This window comes from Wasmannia auropunctata, unplaced genomic scaffold (assembly GCF_000956235.1).
Source record: "Wasmannia auropunctata unplaced genomic scaffold, wasmannia.A_1.0 LD336085.1, whole genome shotgun sequence".
Lineage (NCBI taxonomy): Eukaryota > Metazoa > Arthropoda > Insecta > Hymenoptera > Formicidae > Wasmannia > Wasmannia auropunctata.
Genome location: NW_012026805.1, coordinates 1,028,102 through 1,040,083, shown reverse-complemented (window position 1 = coordinate 1,040,083; position 11,982 = coordinate 1,028,102). Strand labels below are relative to the sequence as shown.

The following is an 11,982-nucleotide window of genomic DNA, read 5'->3' as shown; positions in this document are numbered from 1 at the left end:
AGACGCAGGTTATGTGGTAGTTGTGGAACCATCTGCTCTCTGCACGACTGCACGCGTCGAATATTACCGAACGTAACCGAAATGTACCGAAGTCATTGGTTTGTCGTAGTACCCCCCTCACCTCGATTTCGCTACCCCCCTCGCCTATCTAACCCGCAAATGCTCCGTCCATGTATTCCTACGTCAATGCTCTAACCAGTACCAGGCTGTATAGCCCCTCATGGGGGGAAGGGGGGGGCGGTAGCCATTTTAGAAAAAGAAGAGATCTTGTTCAACTCAGTTCAACTTGTGAATTTGTCTGGCTTTTCCTTGCTCGTCCCGTAGTTCCCGTATTATTTGAAAACATAACCTGATTTGTTCCCACAGATTTAGAAATCTGTGACTGTTCCCCGCGTTCCCCGTAACGTCACGTCAAAGTAGCGAAACGATATATGGTAGAAATCGATATTGATTCTTCAGTATATATATTCGAACGGAATTTACTGTATATCAGCGAAAGCTGATACTTATGTCAATAACAATTCTTCTAATTTAGCAATTTTTATATATACACGTACATCAGTACGCCATCATGTCGGGCACAAAAGTAAGTTTAAGAATAATATATGTATTTTTGGCAATTCTTGCATATGAGTATTTGTGTCTGCTTGATAAATTATATCATGCACTGTTTTATTTTCTTGTTTTAGGAAATAACAGAGCTGCAAGCGTTTAAAACAGTCCTTTATCACAGTGTGGTAATACTCGCGCTACCTGTGATAGCGTTTTTTACAAGCAAAGTTTTCCTCTTTGATGGTATGAAATATATATATATCGCGGCATTGCTGTAATAGTGTCACATCTCGAAAATTGACAATTTTGAGTTATTCATCACCAGATAAAAGTACACATCAAAATCCATCTTTTTCAATGAATAATTCAAAATTGTCATTTTTTGAGATATGACACTATTGCAGCAATGCCACACATATATATATATATATATATATATACACATACATATACATATGTATGATAATATTACAATATAAATACTAGAGTAGCTTACAGTTATCGGATAACTTTAAAAAAAATTTTTTTTCCATGTACTTTTTTTATGGAACCTTAAAGTATTCTGCTCTTTTCAATGACTTAACTAATACAATTTTTTGTTTATGTTTAGGTCTATTAGGTCTCAACAATGTACCAAGTAACGTGTATTCGGCTGGCGTTGCAGTAATAGTGTTACATATTGCCTTAGGGGTTTTTATTTACAGAGCATACTTTGATGATCGATCAAGGATATCCGCAGTTAAGATAGATTAGTTTTTTATTATTAAGTACACCTTGGTGATCATACACTTGTGACATAATCACAGTCGACACATTTTGTCTCAAATAAATAATATTAAGTGACATTGAAAAGTAAAACTTTGATGTGTTACAATTATTATATTTTTCTTCATTTTCGCTTCAGTCAATAATTGATTAAGAGCCAGTTGTAATTCGTCAAAATTAATGATTAATATTATCTATGCTATGTGATTCATATGGAAATGAATTCTTACAAAGCAACTTACATTCCACAGCTTCTTCAAAAATCACATTTGCATTGCATATTTCAAGTGTACTGTTCGATGTCCATACAAATATTAAAATATTACATATTTCCATGTACAAACAAATGTACAGTGAATTATGCATTGTATAAAATATTTTTTGTCGATAAAACACATTATTTTTACCTGTATAATTTTATCTTCTTTTATAAAACGCAAATAATAATGGCAACACAAAGTAAGTAATCTTTATTTTATTAATAAGATAGGTGCCCATATTTCTTTCTTTTATATTTTTTGAAGATTTCAAATGTTGTATACTATAATTCATTTATTCAAATTTAAGTTTATAAAAAAATATTTTGAAATTATTTAAGAATCTATTACAAGATACATTTAAAATTATTAATATAGAATGAGTAATTGTTAATGAATAAAACTCAAAATTAGTAGTCATAATGTGGTTAAAAAACTGTTAACAAAACATTAAATTAAACAAAAATATTTTTAACTTATTTTGATACAATAAAGTTGCTTGATTTTTTTATTTGGAACGTAACAGCAAACAGAAGTCGTGAATATATATTACCTATCGGATGGAAACGTAACAATATAAGCTTTTACGAAAAGTTAAATGAAATTTATTAAAAATAATATCTAATTCATAACCCGATAGACTGAATATGACCAATAGATATATAAACGTAAAAAAATTAATGATTCTTGTGTTATAAAAACGTGTAAGAATCACAAATATAACTGCGTGAAACAAGAAAGTAATAGAAAAAACACATTGTATGTGATGAAAACTTTTATCATTCAAAAAAGTGAAGTATTTTTAACACTCACATTTTTTACATCTTGTTAATAGTAACTATACTATACATATGTAATAATTTGCGATTCTTAGTTGCTAAAAGCAATGTGGAAATAAAGTTAGGCGGAAGAATGAAATATGGACCGCCTATCTTGCTTATTCTAGGAACATAATTTTCGCTATAATGAATTTTTCTATGTGCTGTGAAGTAATATAGCAATATAAATATCGTGAGAGATAAAGAAATATACTATGTCATTGTGCAGATGCCTATAAATTATGTACAATGATATATCTAGTTCAATTACAATTCTCTAGGAAATGATTTTTACAAAAATGATTCAAATCCAATTGAAATTAAAAAAAAGGAATTGCAATAAATTCTTGTAACATTTTTGTAGATGTTAAGTCCCCAAATTAAAGCAGACTTAGCATAATTTCAGTTAGCGAAATATTAATTTATTTAAGTATCATAAATGCAACAAAAACATTTGTGACAGAGTATTTGCTGTCGGCCATGAGGAAAATGTTGGAATGAATAATTAATTGTATTATTAAATACATAAGATCGCCAGCGAAATTATCTAAAGTTCACAATTTATTTTGGTCAATTAGACTTAACTTAGCACTCATTCTATACATTAAAAGTCGCAACATATTAATTTTTTCTACTGGCAATTTTATTTCATAATCATTTTTAAATATCTATTCTGTATAATTCAGTTATGTGCATTTAGAAGCCTACTAAAAATCAAAAAAGAAAAAAAAATTTCTATATAAAGAAGCTTCAATAATTCGAGTTGATTATGCTTCAATTTGTTCAGATTATAATTTCATTTGCAATAATTATTACAAATGTCAGAACAAACTGCTTTTAAACAAAAGAATATTTCTTTCGCATAGTCCAGAAATTTAACAAATTTACATTATTTGTTTAATTTTTGCGCAATACGTTTATGCTGATAATAGTAGGATATATATCGCTCATTTGTTACATTAACAGCACAGTTAGAAAAACGAAGTTTTCCTGAAAATAAGTTTAAATGTTCTAATTTATTAAAATTCTGTAATATTTGTAACTTTAAAATGTAATTTCGATGTAACTAAAAAATAGAGGAAAAAAATGTTTTTTTTTAAGTATTTTCTTCCTTTTTTCTTAGTTTTGTTTGCAAGCTCCAAAATGAAAAATTTGGATTATGTCGTTGTAATAAATGAGCGATTTATGTCATTAAACAGATCAATTCATCAGATTAATAGATGTTACAGAGAAAATAGAGAAAAAAAACAAACAGAAAAACAATCGATGTGCAAATCACATGACAGGTGTTTTCGAGATGTAATAAACATGATTTATCCAAATGAAAAATATTCCCTATTTCAATTATAGTAGATTTAATATTATTAAAAACACATAAGAGTTGTGGTGACTGTTACTCAACATCCATTTTTTCTTCCTCTGCTTGTTGCTGCTGCTGCTGGTTGGATTGATTGTGATTGTTACTTTGGGTATTTTGATTATTTTTCTGTTCGTCAGCAGATTTGTCTTTCAGTTTTTCCTCTTTTGGCGGTTCTACTTTAGGTTTAGGCTTATTAAGAATAGGTAGTACCACACTGTCCAATGACTATGTGAACAATAAAAAAGTAAATTAAAAGGAAGTACGTTAAAAGAAAATTGCTTATATAAATTATAGCCGATTTTTTTTCAATGCTTACTTGTTTTTCGGCCCGAATCTGCGCCACAGTAACTGGTGGTTGTTGCGTGCGAAGTGTACTTGCAAGCAGAATACGTTTCTCCTCCAGCCATGTCCATTTCTCTTGTACAGTTTTCTCAACTGTTTTCACTTCTTCTTCCGTCAAATGAGAATATTTGTCATCCTTTCCATTTGACATTTTTATTTGATCTAGACTTTTTTTAGCCAGTTGTAACGCCACACCTAATTCTTCTAATGCGTACGATCTTCCTTCAAATTCTGATCTTCTTTCCTTTATTGGTTCCCCTTGGGACTAAAAAAAAACAAAAAAAAAACGGCGCATTAAAAAATTTATTTAAAAATTATAATTAAAAGAATTATTGAAAAATGAAAACAAGGAAAACTAGCATATAAATCGCAAAACAATCAATAAAATATTCTATGAAATTAATAATCATACCTTCAAGCGCGTCAATCGCTCCGAGTAAATTTGTCGTTGACAATCTTCCCCTTCTTCATAGAGCCAATCTTCAGTATCATTCAATGTGCGACATAACGCTTCTTTATCTATTTCTGTAATGAATGTAGCTAATTGATCCTCGTCGGACAATTTAGCACGCAGATCATAAACATATTCTTCCAAAGCATTACGCGCGTCAACTCGTTCTTTTTCCTGTTTATCTTCAGCAATCATTTTGCCCTATTCACGAACAAAATGCATGCAATTATATAATGATTCAATGTTATACCGACGAGTTTTTTCGCTATAATTGAAGACAAAATAATGCAACGTTCACATACAAGTTACATAATGTCTGAGATATACAGGGTGTCCCAAAAAGATCCGGACCTCAGAATATCTCAGAAAAAATAAATTTTACAGAAGTGTTTCAAACACAAGTTATAGAGTTTAAAAAGATCTATTTACTGATCTTATCGATTTGACCTTGGGCGGCGTCATTAAGATTAAATAAAGGTCATTAATTTTTTTAAATGGAACACGCTACTTTTGATTTCAGAATCTAACTGGTATCAAAAGCTTTTCAAAGCACTATAATAAAGTACTTTTTGGTTAAGTAAATCTCGAGTTATGAAGCTTGAAAGTTACAGTACCGCCGACATTAGTATTATCCAAGGTGTTTGAGCTAAAATCTTTTAAATGTTGTTCAGGATGATAATCTTGACAATGTCAAGGTCATGATTATTGGAATTCCTCTTTTTTTTTTCAAAAAATAATTTTTAAAAATAAAAATAAAAGGAACAACCTTTAATGACCTTGATCTTTACATCTTGGATAATGCTAATACCGACGGTACTGTTAACTTTCAAGCTTCATAACTCGGAATTTACTTAATCAAAAGATACTTTATTGCAGTACTTTGGAAAGTTCTTGACACTCTATTAGATTTTGGAATAAAAAAATTGAGTGTTCCATTAAAAAAAATTAATATGGCCTTTACTTGACCTTGGCGACGACATCCAAGGTCAAACTGATAAAATCAATAAATAGATCTTTTTAAACCTTACAACTTTTGTCTAAATCACTTTTCTGTAAAACTTATATTTTTCGAGATATTCTAAGATCCTTGATCTTACCTTTTTGGACACCTTGTACATCTAACAATACATACTTCTTTTTCTATTGCAGCATCGAGATCTCGTAGAGTTAATCCACAAACATTAGCTTCAATAGGTAAATCGATTGTACGAATAGGAATCTTTTTCCTACTTTTATCGTCGCCTTTATCATCTCCCTGAAACAGAAAGATTTGCAAAATATTTATTAACATATACTTGCAACACAGCATTTTTTACTATAATTAAAAAAAGTCGTTTACAAGAAAGTTTATTTGACCATATTTTTCAATTTCAATCAATTTCCAAAATTTATAATTTAACAAATAAGCATACCATGTATACATAAATATACTTACATAAATTGAGAAATATCATTTTTATATAAACACTTACCTTATTATAATACTTTCTTGAAACGCTTTCTTTTTTATTTTTAATATAATTTTACAACACTTTTATGTGTCTAATGTAAAAATGCTAAACCAAATAAATAAATTGTATAACAATAGAAACAAAAACTAAACTGGAATTCAGGTGACGACAAAGATGAGACAAGGATAATGGGGTATACACTTTCGTGTGTAGTTTTGAATCCGTATAGCATCTTATATAATAGAGATGGAATATAAAGTAAAGTTTTTAATCTACATATTCGTACATGTATAATGTACTAAATTGTTATTTTTTTCTCTATACGAATTGAAAACTGATCAGTGTTGCCTGCCTTTACACCTTACAAATATTTGCTCAATGTAATGTACGTCTATTAGGTTATCTATCACTGTCTCTTTTCCTTCTGCGACTCAGTGTATAGAGAATAGCAGAGTAGACAGACAGCACAGTTGGAACACAACTGTTCTTGGACCCATATGCATCGCAAAAAAAAAATTGTTAAAGATTGTTAAGAATTACATAACATCATCGGCTATTACATTTTGCGATGTTCCTTCATACTTTATAAAAGAAAAAACTAAAACTTTTTCTCCAAATTTTTATAGTGTCGCTATAGAATAGCCGAGTTTGCAGAAGAAATCGATACAGGTTTAAAAACTTGGATTTAAGCCGAAAGTCATGCATTTGATAAAACCGATTTACAAGCTTACTGCGATTATTCTAACGACCTACGATCTACTGCTTGTTATCTACTCACATCCTAATAAAAGGTAATATGCATGAAAAATGAAATTTCTAAATTCTAAGATATAAAATAATTGTATTATGAATTAAAGGTATCAAGGATATTTTAATAAATTTCCATAATTATTTGATGGAGAAAATAAGAAATGTGAGTTATTAAATAAAAAAAATTGTTGCTCAATAAAATCAATTGCTAAAAGAAAATAAAATATGCGAAGATGTTTAATGTTATCAAATTGATGACAAGTACACAGCTTGCGGCGTTATATAAGGTGATTATAATTATCGTGCGTTTACTATGTGTGATGTTACTATGAGAGTTACGTCAGATCGATTTCCGTTTCAAAATAAAGCGACAAAGTTAGCGTGATGGAAGGTAAATAATACACCTAAATAAATTGATCCTAAATGCTCGCAACAGCTCACAACAATGCAACGATTAAGAGCTTAGAAATTATCGCACACATATATCTCAATATAAATATGTATGCGTATGGGTCCAAGTAGAGATAGTATGCCCCGTACCGAGCTGAACCAAGAGAGAATCCTGGAGGAGTAGGAAGGGGCAGAACCCCCAGCACCTTTTCCACCATCATCAGCATCTGAGTTCCGTCGTGTCTTATCCATGCTCACCTAAACCACAATAAACTCACATAGTCATGCACCTGAACGCTGGTGATGTACAAGATCACACACCAGCATAGAACATGATTCCAAATTTTACATACTCCGTATAACGTAATATTTACTAATAAGTTACAATCGCGATACTCTATCCTAAGATATCGCTATCACTATTCCTTCTTTTACACAAACTTTAGAATATTACAGCGGAATTACAAACCTCTGGAGCTGGTGGTTCGTTGGCCTGTGCATCCTGATCAGATTTATCTTTTTTATCTGTCGCTTGCGACTCAACATCCATATTATTCTGTTGTGGTTGCTGCTGCTGCTGCTGCTGAGCCTCTTCCTCTTCCTTCTCTTGTTGCGTCGGCTCACGTTTTTCAATAAGCGAAGCCGACGCAATGGTTAAAATACCATTCAAATTCACTCTTACCTTTACCTTGACCTTTGCCGACTCACCCTCTGGTGTAGCCTTTATGTTTTTTATCGTGAACGTTCCTGTGTAAAATATAAGATACAAGAGAAGTGAGTAAAGTACATATGCCTCAATTCTAAATTCTAACGTTTAAACGTTTCCTTAAGAAATAAAAAAAAATTATTTTAAATGAGACAAGTAAAAGTAAATCCATTACCAATATATGACTGGGGATAACATGGAGGCAGCACACTGTAACTAGCTGTTAGCGTAAACGGACTCGAACGATAGAACGTCAACATTTTTGAGAACGGCACAGGATGATTATACCCGAATACTTCCATTTCGCTAAAAATTAAAGTTAGGAAAAGAACATTAAACTTTCAGACCAATGGTTAACAAATTCTTGATAAGCTTTGGCTCATAGCCATTATCTGTATTAAGTTTAATTTTAATTATCAAGGTTTAACTATAAAATATTTATTAAATTTTTAATTAAGGCGATTCTGGCAGATCGGAATACCGACGTTACAGTTATATGAATATCTCCGAATTGACTGAACGGAATTGAAAATTCTTTCATAGAATTGAAATAGACATGAAATGTAGTGATGAGATAAAGAAATTTGTAGTAATAAAAACGGAAACAAAGAAAGTTTTTAATATTTTTTTCATTTTTACTACGAATTCCTTCGTTCCACCACTACATTTCATATCTATTTCAATCCTGTAAAAGGATTTTCAATTCCGTTCAGTCAATTCGGAAATATTTATATAACTATAATGTATTCGGTAATTCCGACCTTCCAGCATCACCTTAAGTGGCAGACTAATGAAAATTATAATATACGTACCCTTCCTCGCCTTGGTTCGCATCCCATGTCAATTTCAAGGGATACGGCTGTAAATCCGTAACAGAAAATTCACGGACACGCACAGCAGGGCTGAGCATAGCGCACTGCAACGCGCAACCACGAGCAACTGCTTCGTCTTGATTCAGTGTCGTTGATATCGGTCGACCGAAAATTTCCTCTACTAAACGTTTGATAGCAGGGACGCGGCTCGATCCTCCTGCCAACTCGACCGCATGAATATCTTCTAGTTTCAATTCTAGTAAATTATATATCCTTATTAATACGAGACGGAGTACTACATAGTTTATTATGTACAGATTGCAGGCGAAGCAAATAAAAAATCTAGGTTCAATTCTCGAACTTTACCCATATATAATACTAGGAATTTTTAGTAGAAAAATATTTCACTATGATAGAAATACATAAATTTGATTTCAAGATAAACAAACTACAATATTATATTGTTCCTTGGAGAAAAAGCCTTTAAACAATAGTAATAAATAAACAATAATAATGGTGAAATCCAGATTCAAATCCTGGTTGAGGTGATATTTTCGTAATAAATTTCTTACATTGTTTTAAGATAATCATTAGCATTAATGTTATTAAATTGCTTGTTCAATTTAATTCGTAATGTTAACTCCAGCTTTAGCTTAAGTTTCAGTTTCACGACTAGTAAAGACAAATAATCAGTTTGTATTAAATGGAAAATGTACAAATTCACGCAAAAATATTATTAGGCATCAAGATCCGCTTTGATCCGGTTTTAATAAGTTTATTTCAATTTATTGTTAATAATAATAAATAAGTTTTAAAAAGTCTGATTCTCCAGAGTAGAAATTAGGCAAGAAATTTATATTTGTTTCCATAAAAATTGCAATTGTAACAAAGTGAATCTGGAGATTTTGCTCACCCAGGACACAATGAACATTAGTATGAGTGCAATGTAATCAGATTATTTACAGATCACATTAACTATTTGCAAACTTACTCGAATCTGACAAACATTGTTTAAGAGTTTTCTCAACACGTTCAAATAAATGAGCGCATAGTGCTTCCATATCGTTACGCTTCATATCAGCGTGTACATCCTTCTCGTCCATAAAACATTCAATATTTAAAGGAAGAGAGGTTGAATTAGCCGACATTTGTTTCTTCAGTTTCTCAGCTTCTGCTAATAATCTTAAGTACGCCCGCGGATTGGTATGCACGTCAATGTTGTATCGTGTTTTAAATTCATTGCAGAAGTGCTCTGTCAAAATAACGTCGATATCTCTTCCTCCCAATTGACTATCAGCGGTACTTGCCAACATCTTCAAATATAATAAAGGAAAAATGGTGTAATAGAGCGTTTCTCGAATTTGACATAACAATTTTAATCTTCTTGTAATCAATTTTGTAATACTGACCTTAAGTTTGCCTTTATGAAAGGCACAAACGCTCACTTGTAAAGAAGCGTTGCCACAATCCACAAAAACAATGTTTCTAGGAGGCGCCTCTGCCGCTGGCAAATCTTGCTTATAAATACCATAACAAAGAGCAGTAGCAGTGGTCTCATTAAATAATCTTAGAACATTAAGGCCTGCAATCCTAGCAGCATCAAGCAGAGCTTGACGTTCAGCTTGAGTAAAGTATGAAGGAACTGATATGACACAATCATTAACAGCAGTTTGTAGCGCTGTTTCAGAAATATCTTTCAATTTTGTGAAGAGCATAGCAGTAATTTGCTCCGGTGAAAAAACATGCTCTTCTCCCAGATATTGTACCTAAAATATGAATAAAGAAAAAAAGGTAAATACATTAAAATTATTTTTACTTTTTTTTTTTAGCAATGTAGAAATCGTGAAATATTATATAATTTTTGATTATGTATATTTATTTTCACGAAAAATATGAACAACATTAATGAATCATCATAGTATCCTTAAAAGATATAAATAAGATACGAGTCTCTTCAGAAATGAGAGTCCTGGCAAAATGCCTAAATTACTTTTGATTCTTAGTCATTGAATTACATGAAAAGAAAGCAATTGAAATACTAAACTAATTTCTGTTACATAAAAACGCTTTTGTAAGTACTTTTTTTCTTCTCGCAAACAAACGTATTTTATTTATAAAAACGCAAATTAAAGTTTTATGGTTATTTTGAATAACTTTATTTTCATGTTTTCCATTATGATTTACAAAGATATAATCTTTGTTGTTTTTACAAGTAACATTAAAAAATTTACAAAAAATCATCTCTTTTCCACACTTGGTAAGACACTTACATGTATACCAATGCTTCCATCAGCTTGCGAAGTTATTTTAAATGGAAGAAATCGCAACTCGCCTTGAACTTGTGGATCGTTATATTTTCTACCTAATAACCTTTTAAAACCATGAATGGTATTCCTTACATTGGTCACCATTTGGTTCTTAGCTGCCACTCCGAGTATTCGGTTTTTTCCACTAAACGCCACACACGATCTAAAAATCATAATATGATATTGTTACTTTAATAACATTTAAGTGCTTAGAATGTACAATACATATATCATTCAATTCACATAATTATTTTATATTTATGATTGTATTTCATATTTGTTTGATATTATAACATGACTAAATTATGTCAAAATTATAGAGTTAAACAAAATGTAATAATAATGCCAATATGAATCAACTAGATAATTGTGTGTACATAGCTTTATTGTCGTGTGTGTAGGTGGGTGCATGTGCGTGCACATATATGTAAAACCTCTTTAATTTTTGTCGTTACATTTCGATCAATTCCCATCACCTTTTTGAAATAGATACCTATATATATTTTGATCGTATTCTAATAAATCAAACATTTCATGACTATAACTTTTATGCATAGACTGCTTATTTTATTTTGGACAATCTAATAAATTTAACAATTGATTATGTACTCCACTTCATATTATTACGACAATTTTCACCAAAATTTTAAGAAAATGCCAATCTAGTTGACTAACTTTATATATGTATATATAATATATATATGTTTCTTTGGCTCAACCCATGTTTAGACATTGAAGATAAAAAGACATCGGAGAGAAATATTAAAGAATAAACTTTTGTTTGCTGTGTTATACATATCAATCATAATGTATGATTACATATAAATAATAACAAAATCAATGAATTTGACATTTTAAGTTTGACATTTGACATGTACAGTCGTGGATACATCGGTTGCGACACTTTTTTTTTATAGGTTTCTAATATATATTTAATATACATAATATATACTTTATAGATAACTAATATTTTGCAAATGCAAACCACAATGTACTATCTTTAGTCTAGAGACAGTATAAAC

The 11,982-nt window shown here is 30.7% G+C and overlaps 3 protein-coding genes across 4 annotated transcripts in view; 1 reads left to right on the top strand and 2 right to left on the bottom strand.

Annotated features, from left to right (window-relative positions):
* The window catches only part of LOC105448429 (putative fatty acyl-CoA reductase CG5065), a 71,133-nt gene that overhangs the window by 56,602 nt on the left and 2,549 nt on the right, over nt 1–11,982 (bottom strand). The window lies entirely within an intron of this gene.
* On the top strand, nt 214–1,729 carry LOC105448431 (vacuolar ATPase assembly integral membrane protein VMA21 homolog). Its single transcript, XM_011686962.1, has 3 exons — nt 214–586; nt 690–795; nt 1,163–1,729. The coding sequence occupies exons 1-3, from the start codon at nt 572–574 to the stop codon at nt 1,303–1,305; spliced, it is 264 nt and encodes an 87-aa protein (XP_011685264.1). The 5' UTR covers nt 214–571; the 3' UTR covers nt 1,306–1,729.
* Nucleotides 2,337–11,982, bottom strand: part of LOC105448432 (heat shock 70 kDa protein 4L) — an 18,790-nt gene continuing 9,144 nt past the window's right edge. The window contains exons 2-12 of one of the 2 annotated variants that reach the window (XM_011686963.1): nt 10,925–11,123; nt 10,064–10,420; nt 9,646–9,967; nt 8,655–8,910; nt 8,018–8,148; nt 7,606–7,883; nt 7,287–7,394; nt 5,678–5,800; nt 4,507–4,746; nt 4,069–4,359; nt 2,337–3,977 (exon numbers count right to left, since the gene is read on the bottom strand). In XM_011686963.1, coding sequence (XP_011685265.1) covers nt 3,786–3,977; nt 4,069–4,359; nt 4,507–4,746; nt 5,678–5,800; nt 7,287–7,394; nt 7,606–7,883; nt 8,018–8,148; nt 8,655–8,910; nt 9,646–9,967; nt 10,064–10,420; nt 10,925–11,123 — 2,497 coding nt within the window. In that variant the 3' untranslated portion in view covers nt 2,337–3,785. The remainder of the gene's footprint in view (nt 3,978–4,068; nt 4,360–4,506; nt 4,747–5,677; nt 5,801–7,286; nt 7,395–7,605; nt 7,884–8,017; nt 8,149–8,654; nt 8,911–9,645; nt 9,968–10,063; nt 10,421–10,924; nt 11,124–11,982) is intronic. The other variant, XM_011686964.1, reaches the window with a different exon arrangement.